At 40.1% G+C, this 17,312-nt stretch overlaps 1 protein-coding gene across 1 annotated transcript; it reads left to right on the top strand.

The window, feature by feature from the left end:
- Window positions 1-1,103: 1,103 nt before the first annotated feature.
- Window positions 1,104-11,976, top strand: LOC148010783 (RNA-binding NOB1-like protein). Its single transcript, XM_087671089.1, has 5 exons — window positions 1,104-1,607; window positions 1,987-3,082; window positions 10,706-10,874; window positions 11,389-11,499; window positions 11,593-11,976. Exons 1-5 carry the CDS (start codon window positions 1,244-1,246, stop codon window positions 11,734-11,736), a joined length of 1,884 nt encoding a protein of 627 aa, XP_087527215.1. The 5' UTR covers window positions 1,104-1,243; the 3' UTR covers window positions 11,737-11,976.
- Window positions 11,977-17,312: the final 5,336 nt, after the last annotated feature.

Below are 17,312 nucleotides of genomic sequence, written 5' to 3'. Positions count from 1 at the left end.
ACACACACACACACACACACACACACACACACACACACACACACACACACACACACACACAGTGTAGCAAGGCAGGTAAGCACAATAGGTGTGGAAGGCACACGATAGGTGAGTGGGCAAGTAACAAGATAGGACGCCCCTCTCATTGTCTTGGTATGTTATTGCACTCCATATGAAACAAAGAGCAGGTTTTCTCTCTCTCTCTCTCTCTCTCTCTCTCTCTCTCTCTCTCTCTCTCTCTCTCTCACCAATTGCAGAAAAAAACATAATCTTATTGTTCGTGAAAGAAATTTCCTGCCTCTCCCTCCCTCCCTCCCTCCCTCTCTCACTATGGTTATAGCCACCTCTTGTCTCACCCACTATTGCTGCCCATACTTCACCATGGCCACACGCAGGCTGTCAAATTCACTACATGCTTGTCATGGCTGAGCTACTTTGCTTTTTTGCCTACTTGTAGTGGTTGTATTGCTTGTGTGATTCATCACAAGCCTTGGGGGGAGAGAGAGAGAGCTTTGCCACATGTAGACCTTTGGGCAACGCTCAGGTAGAAAAAGGGAAAAAAGAGCAGTGAGACCCACAATTTGCCTGTTGGAAGGAGTTGGAAGCAGTTTGAGGGATCATACCCTCATGTTTAGACATGTAGAGCTCAAGCATCCTCCGGTATCCAACGAACCCTTGCCATATCATGCTCCTCACCTCTACCTTGCTTGCATGATTGCTATTTGCTCATGTGCCTATAACTACGATAGGATTCATGTGAGCTCCAACATAGTTCATGCAAGAATGTGCCCCTAATTCTGGTTTAGGGTGACAAGTAATGAAGTTACTGGAGTCTTTGACCACATGAGCCCAAGGAGAGAGAGAGAGAGAGAGAGAGATTTACGAAAAAAATAAAGAGAGAGAGAGAGAGAGAATCAAATTAGAGTCACATATATGAGAGAGGGGAAGAAAAGTTCCTTCACTTTAACGCAAATTTAGGTTTGGTTAGTATTTTAGATTCAAGAGGCCTTCTGGACTTCCTTAAGCCACAATCAAAATAATAGATAGGTTCGGGAGGCCCTTTAAAAATCGGAGGCCTCCCTTAACAATAATTTAATATAGCTGTAGATTGTTCGATTGTATTTGCCAAGTTTAATGAGGTTTTTGGTTTTCACTGCTTGATGATTCCGACAAGCGTGTGTTCTGTGTAGGGTTTTGGGGGTGACAAGTCTGCACATCCAAAGGTCACGAGGGAGTCTCAGTAATGGCGTGGAGCGATATAGTTCGCAAAGATGCAGGAGGAGGAGGAGGAGGAGCTCCTCTTCCCCCATCACCATCACCATCACCAACAACAACGCCGCCATCTTCATTGTTAGCAGCACCTGCCGTGGAACCGGCATTGCCGTTGCCCCCTCGCTCTTTGAGCTCGCGCGATGGCATCAGTGTGGCTGTGGTTGATGCCAATGCTCTAATCACATCGGCGTTCAAGCTTGCCGGCCTCTCCGACCGCTTCGTAACCATTAAAGAGGCACTGGCGGAGGTCCGTGACCCGGCCTCTCGCACACAGCTTGCTGCCCTTCCTTTCACTGTCGAGTGCCTGGAGCCGAGCGAAGAAGCCCTCAGCAAAGGTACGAAGCTTTCATCAGGTGCTATTAATTAAATCAAGAAGGCTTTCTTATTGGAAAGTTCTTGTCTAGTATCTGATTGCAATCACTGTTAGAAGAATGCACTTGCCATACTGGCAAGCTCTGTGTATAAATATGTTTGTTTTTGATCATATGCATTTAGTCAGGCAATGCACATTTCCACTCGTAGAAGGCAGAGTTTTTATGGCTTAGGCAATGCACATTTCCTCTCATAGAAGGTGAGAGCTTTTGTGGCTTTGAAGATTGGGAGACGATGAGTTCAACCTTGTGTTGGGGCATATTACACTCTTGTCCTTCTTTCTGGCAATATCACGTTGTTTTTGTTCTCTTATAAATGCCTGACACAATTGTTCTGAAACAGTGGTACAGTTTGCTCGGGAAACAGGAGATTTGCCCTCGCTTTCTGAGGTAGATTTGAAGCTTATATCTCTTGCCTATACATTGGAAGTACAGGCTCATGGATCTGCACACTTGCGTACTAGGCCACCTCCACTCCAGGTCATTCAAGCAAAGCAAATATATGAGCATAATCTGCCTGGTTGGGGATCCAATGTGCCTAATTTGGAAGAATGGGAGGAATTCTCACAGGAATCAGATGACTATACACATCAGGACTCTCATATTCTGGGTTTAAAGAACCTGTCATTTACATCGAACTGTTTCAGCAGAGTAGCCGAAGAGAAATCATGTGCAGTTGATTGCGAATCTACTCAGAATGTAGGAAACATTGCAGGGACTTATGATAAGAAACCTGAAATTTTCACGTGCACTGAAGCCAGTACTGTGGAGGTTGATAATCAGAATGGGATGGACATTTCACTGACGTGCAACCAAAGTACTTCGATTAGTGGCCTGTGTGATTACACAAAGGATAGTCTGCAGGACCTTTCAAGCAGGCAATCTTGCTCTATTACACCTGACACCATAAATGTTTCAGTGATCAGCCAGGAAGTAGACTCGAAGGAGAGTATCAACACAGTGATGGTGGATCATAGCCAAGACAAAGGAGAATGGACTAGAGCAATTAGCAGAAGCACTCGAAGGAAACATGAAAAAAGAGCAGCCAGGACAGCTTTAAAGAATTCAGTGGTCGAAGGACCATATGCAGAGAGGATTGAGAACCAGAAACCAGCTGACTTTGGCATGGATGGTTTGAAGCTGACGGATGAGGAAGATCCTGATTTGGATAAGGGTGTATTTGATGAGAATACCAGTGATGGTGAGTTGGAAGAGGAAAATAATCCAAATGAAAGCTCTGAAATGATGCGGGAAGGCACTAGTGAAGGAGTTGCCAATTCCCATTATGCCTCTGAAAGTGAGGATAGCTGGATGCTTCGACCTCTCTCCAGCTCTACAGTTGCATGCATTACAACAGATTTTCCCATGCAAAATGTGCTATTGCAGATAGGTTTGAGAGTAATGTCGTTGAATGGCTTGCAGGTCCAGCAGCTTCACCGGTGTGTAACACTTTCTTTGAGTTTTCCACTACATTTTCTTGTTAATGCCACTTTGTTGTTTGTGATTGTAAATAAAACAATAGAAGAGTTCCTAACCAGCTATGTTAGCATTTATTAATGAGCTTTTATCTCTCAAGTTTTGAGAGTAATGCAAAAGTCAAGTTAGTGAGTTATTATGGTGTCGTGAAATTTAACATCTGCTTGTTTAAAGATTTCCTGTTTACCAAAAAGTTATAGGAGCCATAAACAACCTCAGTACACTTCATGAAGTGGTATTTTATTTGGCTATTGTGACATCCTAGATGCATTCCAAGTGAAACTTGCCATCGTCTAACAATATTGGTTTTTTCAAATTGGGATATATCAATGAATATGGCTTGATACTCTTAAGGACAATCCTTTTTGCTTATAGGATGTAACTTCCATTGGTTGACAGTTTAACGTGTAATATATTGTGATTGGCCAACCAATCTTGGCTTTTTTATGATATTGGTGGGAGCTAACTCAAAAGCACCCTTGGCAATTATCAAGGTTCTTTTTTTTGGATGTTTGAATACATGTTGAGCCGTGAATTTGAAATAAGGCTTGTGTATGCATGCTGTTTGTAGTAGAATGTAAGGGGCTTGCCCTTCTTGAGGTGTTTGATTATGCACATGCTAGTCTATCTCTTGGCTGTAACTCGTCATCGAACCGTGCTATCATAAAATGGGGTCACTTTAATGGTGTTTAGACCCTTTGTCAAAACCTCCCAATGCTAAAGTCTTAAACAAGATTGTTTTGTAATGATGTGCCTATAGAAATTGGGAAAAAAGGGTCAATTTGAATGTTTGCAAATGTGTTAGTTTGGATTTTTGCATATTAATGTTTCTATAGCACCCTCAAAAATGGAAGTCTAGAGGACACTTCGTGTCAATGATTACCATTGTGATGAGGATTGCAATATGTAAAATTGGCAACATCTCAAATCGCCTCTAATTGGATTGCCAAGAGTACTAATTCAAAGTAGTGTGAGACAAGTGTCTTTTGCCATTATAAAGGGTTTCCTATTTTGTTTGAAGATTGGCGAGGATAGTAGCACATCACAAGTGGGCTTCCTTGTTAGAGGAATTGGTTTGTTCATTGGCACTCCATATGAGTGCTAACAAAAGTTAGGTTTAACTAATGAAGCCAAGGGTTCCAAAGTTCTTGATTCAGATGGAGTAGAAAAAATTTTAGTGGTATAACCAAGTATGGCACAAATGTGTAGGCCTAAAGATTAACATATCAAATGTTGCATGTGTAAGGGAGAAGTACATGCATTTCTAATGAAACCAGCCATCCTTCTTAGATAAGGTGGTGGTTAACCTGATCAGCTAGCAAATATAGCAAGCTATAAATTTATAAAAACTGAAATAAACACTTATTGATGAATGGCAGACATCTGACACTCTGCCCCAGAATTGGTGCCCCTTGCGGTATCTCTTTAGATTGTATAAACTTGTACTATACAAGAGATTGCTCTCCAATCCTTGAAAAGTGTTAGGCCTTGCCTCGGACTCGAGAGGTACACTCTTAACAATTCCCTCTTCCCTTATTGATTGGTCAACCTCTACAAATTTTGGAACAAAGCATTGTCTCAAGTGACCGGTAGCAGAAAGCCATTGCATGGTATGTTCTCTCCCTTTTTGACAAGTGCACACTTGCTAATGCATAACTCAGCCTGTAGAAATTAGCTTCCAGCAAGAATTAATTGTGGGAGTTCAAAAATTGCTTGGCCTTGCCCACAAATTGGCCATTGCCTATCCACAATTCAAAATGCTGAGTCTTTTGAACTTGAAAGTCTTTAGACTTTCATTAGCCTTAGTTCTAAGTATTAGATGTTAATTTCTCCAGCCCCAATGACAGCACATGTTGTTCAAGGGCACATTTAATTTCTAGAGCCAAGATTGTCAACCAGCACCCATAAGCACATATCCATCATAGCTTATCACAATTTTGGCCAATGTCTCACACTGCCCAATCCGAGGTTTTGGACTATCATGGTGCCCAATTTAACTTGCACTTAACGTATGCACCTCACATGTGCACAACTTAATTATGCCAAAGCAATAAGTTAAAAATTCATGTCCTTGTGATAAACCCCCCCCTTATATCCTTGCAATTGTCCTCAATTGTACGTGTAACCATTGACAAAGCAGGCAACATCATAATCAAACATCTGTACCTATTGCTTGACCCAATTGATGCGCACAACATGTGGAATTTCCAGCTGGCAAACCAAGTTATAATTCACACATGAACCATAACTGCTGTCAGAACCATAAGGGATGCATCTATTTGCCAAAAATCAACATTATTTTGACCACCAAGTCAAAAGTAATGCGTAGATCAAGCGTAAACAGTGCTTCATAGGAAGGATAATGCAGGCAGCAGTAGGACAGTCTGATTTGGAGAGTCTTGGGATGGATCTGATGTTGAATGCAGAACTTTGAAAGCTGCAGCACTGTCTTCTTTGTGGAGAAACTGTGGTGAGCATAAACAGTGCTTCACAATGAGGATAATGCAGGCAGCAGGACAGTCTGATTTGGAGAGTGTGGGACAGATCTGATGTGGACTTTTCAGCTAGCAAACTATGTTATAATTCACACACATGGACCGTAACTGCCGTCAGAACCATAAGGAATGCATCTATTTACCAAAAACTACTATTCTGACCTCAAAGGCAAAGTAACATGCAGACTGAGCATAAACAATGCTTCATAGGGAGGATAATACAGGCAGCAGTAGGACAGTCTTAGAGAATCTTGGGATGGATCTGATGTGGAATGCAGAACTTTGAATGCTGCAGCACTGTCTTCTTTGTGGGAGAAACTGTGGTATGTAGGAAACGAGGAGTACACTCATTTTGGGGCTGATTCAAAGATAGATGCAAATTTAGCATACCTGCAGACATGCATTTTGTTTGGGGAGATTGATAATTGCTGAAATGCATCTATCTACAGTTGGACATCTGAAAAGAAACTGCAGCGTTTTGGATGTTTCATGTTCACCCTGAGCCCCCTCTTCATCTTGCATGTGTGGGTGGAAGGGCTGGTTTGCACAGAAACTATGGTAAATGTAATCCTAACTTGAACCTGCTGCCCTACTGACAGGGACCACAAACGAGTCCTTAGAAACACTTCATGAATGCAGATTTGTGCAAGTTGGAGAGTAGGAAGAGGGCTGTGGGGTATACCCAATTTTCTCTACACTGAATTGAATGACACTCCCCATGCATTACTGATACTGCATAAGACTCGGCAATTAGGTGGGCCCCATCTATTAGTACCCTAACAAGGTGAGATTGGTAAATAATTAAGTTTGCCTAAAAAACTCTCTTGGGATGGGAAAATTCGTATCATATTGTGTGCGTCTGAAATTCTCACCTTCATGCATGTATGGCAGGGACAATTCCAAGCCCAAAATAGGAGACGTTTATTTGCCTATGACAAGACCATCTCCTTTGGCTTGGTAGACCTCCCCTCTTTAGTGTGTGTAGGTGTACTTCTTGTACATGCTTCCAGAGGTTCAAGAATGCAGTGTTCACATTCACTTTTTTCAGGGTTCCAACTGCTCAAAGATTGTCTGACCATAAGAGTGGTAAATCAGCTTGTAGGCTACTTCTGGACAGCAGTAAGTACTATTTTCTTTAGGTAGGCCAAGAGCACCGGGCACAGTGAAGAGCAGCAGAACGCTTTACGCTGCATGAAGGTATTATAGCCTTGGTGGGCTCTTTCATCTTGTGTTCAAAGCATAGAAACATGAAACGGGGAACGGGGACGATGATGGGGACGCCAAATCTAGGGAACAGGAATGACATTTAAAAAATTAAAATTCATGAAAAAGAATTAATATTTCACTCATAATCCATGTGGACTTTGGAGTGTTCTACTCATTAGAAATTGAATTGCAACTTACAAGGCTCAAGAGGTAAGCTATTCAATGATAAATAATAAAATGCATAATACATATGCCATAAATGATAAAACAATGAACAATGAACTAAACTTTAAAGTCTAAGCTGAAAGAACATGCCTATGGTCCTGTTGCCAAAAAACTTAAAAGATTACAAATATAAAGTCTAATCTTTGAAAGAACATGCTCATTGCCCCAAAAAAGACTGCAAATATAAAGTCTAATTTCTAGACTGAAGCAAAATGCGGCATGCCAAGATAGACCAGGGGCAATTGCAAGACTGTAAGACTCAAGTACAAATATAATATCGGCATGGTACAATAGCCCAAGTGTCATAATGTCATCAATGATCATAATATCATATACAATGTACATGTGTCATGTATCATGAGACTCATAATACGCAAACAAAATCAAAGATCATCATCATGATCTGAGATGGCTCTAGCTACTCTTGAAGTGCCAGCCTCATCATCATGTGTACCATGAATTGCTGTATCTCCCTCAACATTAGCGTGTATCTTCTCTTTTTACTACATCTTCCACTCTGTGAATGGATTGGGCTTTGTTGTCATACTGTTACGTAACATCCTCAAATTAGCACTAACGAATATTAGATCGTTTACCCTCTCCACACTGAGACGGTTCCTCTTTTTTAAAGCAATGTGAGCGTATGTACTCCACAATTGCTCCAAACAAGAGGAGCCAACTGACTGACTCAAAATATGGATGGCTATTTGCTGCAACTCAAGACCATTCGAACCATAGTTCTCCCACCACAAAGCTGTCCCAATCTTACAGTGATTCTCCTGCGCATCCTCACAACCAAAAGAACCCCGAAAGGTCCTATAGCATGAAAGCTGATCTCTGATCTTTCGTCTAGTGCCATGATCAGGCACTAGACGAGACAATATAAGTCTTCATGTATTTATAATCTCAGTGTCATTCTCCTGGCCCTTGCCCTGGAACTTAGGATCCACAACAAATGCAACTCCATGTATGGGTGAGCTATAGGAGTTTCACCTTGTTACAACTAAATGACATAACTCCTCATACGCCTCATCATTGGTGCCAACTCTTGCAACTTTTCATTCAGCTTATCCATAGCCTCATATACCTTGCCGATGCAAGGTTGTATACCATAATCCTCAATAAATGCACAATAGGTGATACCATAGCATCTATTCGCTTTACATCATCCCAAAAAGTGGAGTTATTTACTTTCTCTAAGCGTAAGATACCTGTAGGAGTATTTGCCAATGTTGATGAGGTAAACTCATCACTAAGAAATAACTGCCTCAAGGCACCATTGCATTCTCTTAATTTGCCTAGCATCAAGAAGTTAAAGATAAATCTGGAATCATAGTATTTTGAAAGTGTCTTCCTCGATCACAAAGAGAAGCGATGGGGCGAAAAAACTGGTGATTCAAAACAAAGCTAACCATTTGAGCTCCTTGCTCTATGACAGGTGCGATCCATGATAGGTTACTAGTATCCTTTAGTAGGTTGTTCAAGTAATGAGCTATACAATATGGAATTGTGATATGTGGATAATATCCTTGGATAATAGCACCTGCTGCTCTATTTGCAGGCTCTCCATCTGAAACAAATCCCACAACATGCTTTGGGCCAATAAGCTCAATACTTGTAATCCACTCTGTTGCAAGTACATCTGTTGACTTTCCTGTCGCCGATGCATCATGTGAAGATATGAAATACATTTCCCCATGAGAATAAGCAACCATGCCATGAATGGATCGCTTGCGTGTATCACTCCAACCATAAGCAATCAAGGAAACTCCATTTTTAGCCCACAGGCTCTTTCTAGTCACTGCTGCTTGCTCAACAAGGCGCTTTTCCTTGTCGAGCAAAGTGATGTGTTAGGTCTGTGATGATGGAGGTACATACGAAGGGCCATACTCACCAATCTTCTTGCGCATCAATTTAAAATTATCTGCTTGGCTGTACGAAATTGTATATGGTCATGATAAAAAAAGTGTGCCACTGATGTATCCACCTCTTCCTTCTTCTTGGGATCCCAACTAGCATCAAGTGTGCTTTGTCTACGTGCAACATGTGGTGCTGTTGATGCCATGGCCGATGCAATGCCTGCAGTAGGTGTGGAGGTAACACTTCTTGATGGTGGCTCTGCTCTAGATAAATCTGATGGGGATGGTGTCACAAAAGTTGCAGGGTCAACTACAACACGTCGTGGTCTAGATGCAAGATAAGCTTGTTGACCTGCTACACGGTCACGAAGCTCCCTTTGCTTCTCCAAGGTCACATTCAGACAAAATTGTACTTTTGAATTTAGCTCATGTAAGAGATGAGCTCGGACCTGATTATGCATAAAACGGAACAAGTAGCAATTGGTATTCCATATTCTAATATTTAAGTAACTTTGAAAAATTAAAATCAATAAAAATTTGAAATACAAATGCTTGGCTCAATGGATTACCTTGTTTGCTCCACTAGTTCGCTTGTATGGGCAAAGCTTGCAAGTCCATGGTTGAGATCCTCCACCACTCAATGGGCGGTCAGCATTTACTTCTTCCCACCATGACCAATCATCGGACCTTCTTTCTCGACCACCAGCCCGATGAGCGGGGCAGGAAGGTGAAGCCATTTCAAGCTGAAAATTGAACTAAAAATGGCTCGAGAGAAGGGAGAAGAAGAAGAGAAGAGGAGAAGAATGGAGAACTTGGAACTTGGAGAAGAAGGAAGACTCAAGAGAAGAGGAGAAGAAGGGAGAGAAGGGAGAAGGTCCAAGGAAGAAGGAAGAAGAGAATGGAGAAGGAAGAGAAGAAAGAAGAAAGAAGAGAGGTTGGAGGCGGGAGGAGACAAGGGGACTGGTGGCTGGCCACTGACGGGGCAACAGGGAACGGGCGCTGGGGCGTTGTGCGGACAGGTCACGGGGGCAGGAATGGGCAGATGATCTCAGGCGGGAGCAGCAGACAGGAGAGAAGTGGGCAAAACGCGCAGTAGCAGGCGATCGGGCGGGAGCAGCGGCCAGCCGAAGGTAAGTGGGTGCCATGTGGCGTTCCCTGTCCCGTTTCAGACAGGAAACATTCCACCAATTCTCAACGCGTCCCATGATGGCTTTGTGCCAAGGACGGCGATTCCATGTGCCGGGGGCCCGTTCCAGCCGTTTCCTGTTTCTATGGTTCAAAGGGGATTTAGAAATATCAGGTAGTGTCTCATTGTTGAGGGTTCTCCTTATTCATTGGTCACTTGCTGGACGAGACCTGGAGCTGAAGAGGGGTGATGGCATGAGTGTTCATTGTGCATACCTGATTGTGAGCCTCTGCAAGGGGACGTACATGTGTGCCAATATGATGTGTCCTTATCAGATCTGTCTCTTGTGTCTTCAGGGCATGATTATCATTCGTTAGAGGTCTCACATGGGCTTTGAGTCTTTGTCTTTGGCCTATTTAATGGAATCCTAAGTAATTGATTATAATCACGTGTCTTTAGAGTTCACTCTGAATGTGTGTGTACATTCTAGTGTTTCCCTTATTTTCCCTTATATCTCTTCAGTATATTTTACAGATGATTTCTTGAGAGAGATCTCATTCTCAACCATATTTACTTGTGTTTGGGGAGTGGCCAGTGCGATTCCACATTTATTGCGTAAGCTGCATTCTGGCTGAACATGAAATGGATGGACTACTTGACTGGTTGTTGATGCAGGTGGGTGCTCAAATGTGAAGCTTGTAGGAAGGTGACTTTTGATGTTGGCCGTATCTTTTGTCCCAAATGCGGAAATGGAGGAACTCTTCACAAAGTATCAGTTACAGTTGGACCTAATGGTGTTGTGCACACGGGAACAAGAAGGCGTGTAAACATTCGTGGCACAAAGGTACCTCTTTTTTACTGCTTGCATTCTTTCTTTTGACGTCTTGTTTGGGAAGGGAATGGAATTGTGCTGGGTAGACTATTGCTATTCCACGATTGTTGACAAATATTTTTCTGCATGATTGTGCTGCTAGGCGGGTGACTTTTTGAAGTGTGTGATACATGTGTAAATTTTCACTTGAAAAGAAAGTTCGAATGATGTGCGAAATTCTGTTCTTATTCTTCTGATTAGTTTGTGAACTCCAAGAATCTCAAGACATTTGAGTTTGACCTCATTGAACTCCGACACCTTTGTGCATGTGTGCACACTACACACAAGTTACAGACGTAGATACACAGGTGTATTCCTGCTCATACATGCAGATATGCATATCCAGGCAGGATATACATACACATGGATGATGCATGCATGCACACGTCAGGTATGGACGTGCTAGCAATCATGCACACCCCTCGTATGTCTGTGCTCCTGCACATGTAGATACACAATGAGCTAAATTGTGATATTAAACTTGCAGTATTCTTTACCAATGCCTAAGGGAGGACGGAAAGGTGTAACAGATAATCCCATCTTAAGGGAGGATCAATTGCCTCCAAAAGTGTTGCATCCAAGGAAGAACAAAGTAGTAGTAAGTACTTCTTTTACTTGATGGCTAAGTTTTTGTGCATGTTCTGAGAGTTGGACATTTCATATAAAATCATTTCATTATAATTGCTTGCAGAGTGAGGATATCTTCTTAAGGTCGGAGATCTTTGCACACAAAGGGGGGAAGAAAGGCCAGCTGCAGCCCCCTGTTCAAGAAGCTCTTGCAGTTTTCAGTGGGAAGAGAAATCCAAATGACTGCCGGTTTAAGCAAAGGCGTTAGATGTAATCCGCTTGCATGATTGTGTGCAGATAGCTGCATTTGTCCTGCCATGCCAAATTGATTAAGTTCCTAACATACCCCCGTGAAGCTTCACAAACTTTTTTTAAAATGCAAAATAACAATATTGTGTTATGTATAGCATCCCAAAGAAATGAGTTCAGCATTACAAGCTGCTTGTTCACCAATTTAGACTCAAAAAGAGTTCAGCATAACAAGCTTCTTCTTCACCAGTTCAGAGAATTAGTCTTGTGTCCTAAAGCATGAATCTCAACATACACCTTTTTTTAATATATGCTGAAACTCTGCTACAAACATCTTTCTTGGATAAGAGTTTCCGAAAAGGTCATTGCAACAGATCCAGACGGCCTGAAAGGTAAATGCTCTAAGGATAGACCATATTCATATTACCCCAATTTCCCAACAGTGCCTGCTTCCAGGGTATGCTGTGATGTAATCCCGTGCTCTCCATAACCTTCTTCAAAGGGCTCCAACAAGGCTTGATTCCTTTAAGGTCACACATCAGGTGCTCTACTGGTTCATCATACCTCTTAATAAACTTTAGCCTTTCTTTGGAAGGCAGCCTGTTGGTAATCACCCTCCAGAGCATCAGGTGATGTTTAAAGGAAGGAATAGCAGCCTAGACTCTTTAGTCCTCTTTTTCCTTGTTCAAAATGTGGTATGGGTGTGCATCTTCTATAATCCATCTATTGTCAACACGAGTGAATTTTCCCCATAGGAGAAGTCCAGCTCTTAAGACCTATGCTTTTCAACCGTGGGCCAGCCTTCTTTCTGGGAGTTCAATCCGCACTCACGCTTCTTCCAGGCCAATTAACCTGTGCTGCCTTGATATCTGCTGTCTTGGCTTTTTCCCAAGGGCCTATTTTACAATACCTGTATTATAAAGATGTTTAGATAGACAGCTGCTAGCAACATTAGGACAGGATCCTCTTTTAAAGATCGAGTCCTGTATCATTCCCCAAACCTGCCAATTTGAATTCTGAAAGGCTCTCTCTCTCTCTCTCTCTCTCTCTCTCTCTGTCTCTCTCTCTCTAACCATATCAGTAATATCCAAGAGTTAATGATTGCCAAAGCTACCTTCCCTATTGACAAGCCTTATGCTTATTTGGTAGGCTTGCTTACCTTGCAATCTAGGAAGCAATACTTAGAAAAACACCTAAAATCACCCATTAATCCTTTATTTGATGATTGAACATGCATTTCAAACGATGGCTCCAATGCGAATGTTATGCTATGCAATGGGTCATGCATTTGTGACCACTGAACGCTTACTTTTGCAGTGCTTTGATTTTTTTGAAATTTAGTGTGTTTATAATTTTACTTTGCTGATTTTGAAGTTTTCAACATTTGCTAGTAGGCCTTTCCATTATTAGGTTATTTGAGAATACTTCATGAAGAGATGTATAGAAGGTTTCATGGGTGCTTTTATCTTTTCCATATTGTGCTAGATTACAATTAAGTTAACAAGAGTGAGTTTGCTTCAAGAAATTGAGAATTCTAGTCCTCGTAGTTTCCATCAACTACCTATAATTGCTCTTGAAGAGCAGGTTAAATGATTTTGAGTCCCTCTATGATAAGTAGTAGCTAATCTAATAGCCCAAAATATTCACAAGAAATGCTCAAGTGTGAACAAAACAATGTATTTGTGAATTGATGCTCATTGATGAACTTTACAATGATGTTTGCATCTTGCAAAGTCGTATGAAAATCATTTTGCCTATATATTTTAAGAGCAAGTTCATATTGTGTCTTATACAAGGTACCCATGTGACCTCTAAATACTTTCTTTGGATCACCAAGCCAAAGATTTTATAATTTGATGCATTATCAAATACAAGTAGTAACTTTTGTAGGTCCACCTAAATTAGCAATCACTTCTTTAAAAACTGATCCTATATTTGCCAATTTTTACTCAAAACAACTATGAATAGTCTCAAGAAACATATGTCCATGTGGGAGTATGAACATTACATTTATTAGTGGCTATTAGTAGTAGTGAGTCCATCCATTTATACCAATTGTGCAATTGAGCTTTGACTTCTTATGTGACTTTATCAAGGTATTCTTCCCTCATTGTATTTTTTGGTGATGTTAAAACTTGTTTCGATACTCATATGAACATTACATTTATTAGTGGCTATTAGTAGTAGTGAGTCCATCCATTTATACCAATTGTGCAATTGAGCTTTGACTTCTTATGTGACTTTATCAAGGTATTCTTCCCTCATTGTATTTTTTGGTGATGTTAAAACTTGTTTCAATACTCATTAGAGCAAATTGGGTTTGGATTTTGCACTCGATTAAGTTAAATGCTATAAGCAAGAAACGGTTTATTATTGTGTCCATTTAATGGAACTATTTAAGAGATTTTGATTGTTGAAGCGTCGTTGTAGATTGTTAGTGATAGGTTTTACCACCTTTGTTTGAGAGTTGAGACCCAAAGAGAAGTATCTTGTACCTATGGTATCCACTTAAGTGGTGATATTTATGCAATACCCTTGTAAATGCTTTCAAACTTAGGCATTAGCTAGCTATAAGATTATGACTCCCAAAATTTCTAAAATATAGTTGCATAGTTGGTGGCAGACTTGTACACTAAACAACCTTTGTTCACAATTTAACAAAAATGGTTACTAGCTAAAGTAGTAACCATTTTTTTTGCAAATTTTGTATTTTGCTTGGGATGTTTCTTAAAATTGTAATAGTTCATTGACGTATTACCAAATAACACCATGTGCCACTTTATCCTACAAGATGAACATGAAAAATAATGATTGGGTGACCTTCAGTTTTGAAATACTTAAACTCACAAAGTATCTTTGAAAAGAGAGGTGGCACCCCAAGCCATCCAACAAACATTATGGGCCTTTTTAGAGTATTGACATTGTTGACAGTGGTGCATTTCCACATAATTGGAAATATGTTTTAGCCTTGTTTTTGAAGATGTGTAGAATTTTAGTGGTCTTGATGGAAGCTCAATAATGAAATGTTGAGTTTTCCTATTTTAGAGTGTTTCTCTCAGCCTTGCATTACTCTAGGTCTTTTAGAGCTCATTTTCATTAATTCTCTTATGTTTGTAACCCAATAGATATCAAATTGTGTGAATAATACACTTGACTTGATTTCTCAAAGTAGTGAACTCAAATATAGAGGATATCATTCATTGTTGTTGGGGATTACGAGATTTATAACAAGAAGAAAATAGTCAATGGAATATGGGAGCAACACTAAGGAAATAGGTGACTATCTTAGAAGATTAAGTTGTTGTCGTCTATGTTATAATGGTTTATCTAAATGTGTTGATATCATGAAAGAGGCCTTATGATATAGAATGGTTTATCTAAATGCATTGATATCATGAGAGAGGTCTTGGGCTTGATACATGTTTAGTATCTACTCTTTGTCTGTGTGTGTGTGTGTCTCTCTCTCTCTCAAAGTTCTCTTTCAATAGCTTCTTAGTAGTCACTCAATAGGTGTACATTATGATATTGTTAGAATGACACAAAACAAAAGCAAAGGAATATGGTGAATGAGCATAGAGAAAACATCAACATGAAAGCATAAACCTACAAAACACAACGGAATTGAATCAATTAGTGTGCAAAATGACAAGACAACAACCATCACCATATTGAAGAGCAAAAACAATGATGGCCTCCCTCCTCATCCTCATGTCCAAGGTCTCCACAATGAGATGCCAAAGTAGAAGTATGTAAGTGTTGAGCCTAAAATAATTTGATTTTGAATTGAAAAATCAATAATTATACTCAAATGTAGAGAATACTATTCCTTGTTGCCACTTTAGAGGTTGCTTATAAGAAGAAAATGCAAGGGAACAAAGGATTGAGAGTAAAGGAAACAACAAAGAAACACTAGGATCAAGGAAGTAAGAATAACAAAGCAATGCTCTCGTCTATCTCAAGAAAAAAGTAGGGGGGTAACTACCTTAGATTAAGTTGGTGGTGTCTAGGTTAGTTTTCTAATTGAACACTCTTGATATTTAATACTTACCTAAAGGTGTTCCATTATTGATATCATGCAAGAGGTTTTGGATTTGAAGTCTTTTTGTTCAACCCTCTTTCACTATTTCTTAGAGTTCTCTTTCAATACGTTCCTTAGCAATCGATATTTGTGCATGATGAAACATAATCACAACAAAGAGCACAAGATACATGGAAAATAATTGTGCAATAGGACAAGACACAATAGCCATCAACATAGCGAAGAGAAATGAAAATTGTACCCTCCCATCCTTGCTATGAAGGACAATGACTCTCACATCCAAGGTAACCATTATGAGATGCCAAAGTAGAAGTATAGAAGTTTAGATTCCAGGATTGGTATACTTAGGCAAAATTGAAATGAGCATGCCATGAAAAGGACCAAAAAGTGATCCAAATAGTTGAGATGTAATCCAACCACCAATGAAACATCTCACATGGCTCCACCAAGGCCACGTATTTAGCCTATAGCAACTCAAAAAAGATTTATGGGTGCATTGCCATGCCCCTCACTATCACCACCCTCTATCATGCCCCTCCTTTAATGAGAGTTGAGACAACTATGTTTGCAAATGCTATGTATGTTGCTAGCTAATGAGCATGTGGAAGCCAAAACATAAAAGCTAAGAAAACTGTCTCAAATACACCTTGGAGTACAATGCTACGATAACATTTATACAAAAATCATATAAACATGCTTGAAGCACTAGGGCCAAAATTGAAAAACAAAAGCTATTTTTTAATTAACTACTAATCAAATACTAGCTAGACAAAAGAGAGGAGAGAACCCACCATGTTTAGTGCTTGTTTCTCTCTAACTTTGGATATGAATTTGAATTAAATAATGGATGTACCTCTCCATTTTTTCTCTCTACCTTTTCCTCTCTCCATAAATAGACCCATTCTTGAATTTTTTGATTTGATGTCTTAGTAACTCTCATTATTTCTTGAAAAGGAAAACTATTTTAACCTTTTTTTTTTCAAATTTGATTTTTAAAACATATTTGATATTTTCATCTTGCATCTCCCCTTTGATTTTGCTTTTGTTGTTCTCTTCTTTTTTATATTCTTTCTCTTTCTCAAACTCACATTGGCCCTCTTTTTGTTTAATGTAGCTTCCCTTTGTATACTATGTCCATTTTTGGCAAGAAGGTTGATCAATAGTGGATTGCCACAATCAAACTGTTGTTTGCATTGCAAGGAGACTCCTTTTTTCTCAGTTTGTGCAAGTATGTTTTGAAAGAAGCTCTCATTTAGGTCACCTCTTTTCTCTTTCTTCTTGTGGTTGGAATGCTTTAAGGGAGTTATGAGGTAAGTTGCCTTTGGTTGTTGTAGGCTTCTCCCTCATTTCTTTGTCTAAGATGTGTTATTATTTTTCACTTAATGCAAAGAAGCCTTAAGATTTAGTGTTGTAGATATTCCTTTTCCTCCTTTTTTGCAAGCAACACTTGATATTATCATGGAGAAATAAAGTTTCGAGACTTAGATGAAACTCTGATAAACCAAAGGACTCATATGCATGTGATTGTGGAGGAAGAGTATCCAACATGGAGAGGA

This window comes from Lygodium microphyllum, chromosome 29, assembly GCF_053477565.2.
Source record: "Lygodium microphyllum isolate KBCC chromosome 29, Lygodium_microphyllum_v1.1.10, whole genome shotgun sequence".
Classification (NCBI taxonomy): domain Eukaryota; kingdom Viridiplantae; phylum Streptophyta; class Polypodiopsida; order Schizaeales; family Lygodiaceae; genus Lygodium; species Lygodium microphyllum.
Note: the sequence above shows the minus strand (reverse complement) of the source record. Positions and strands in the feature narration are given on the sequence as shown.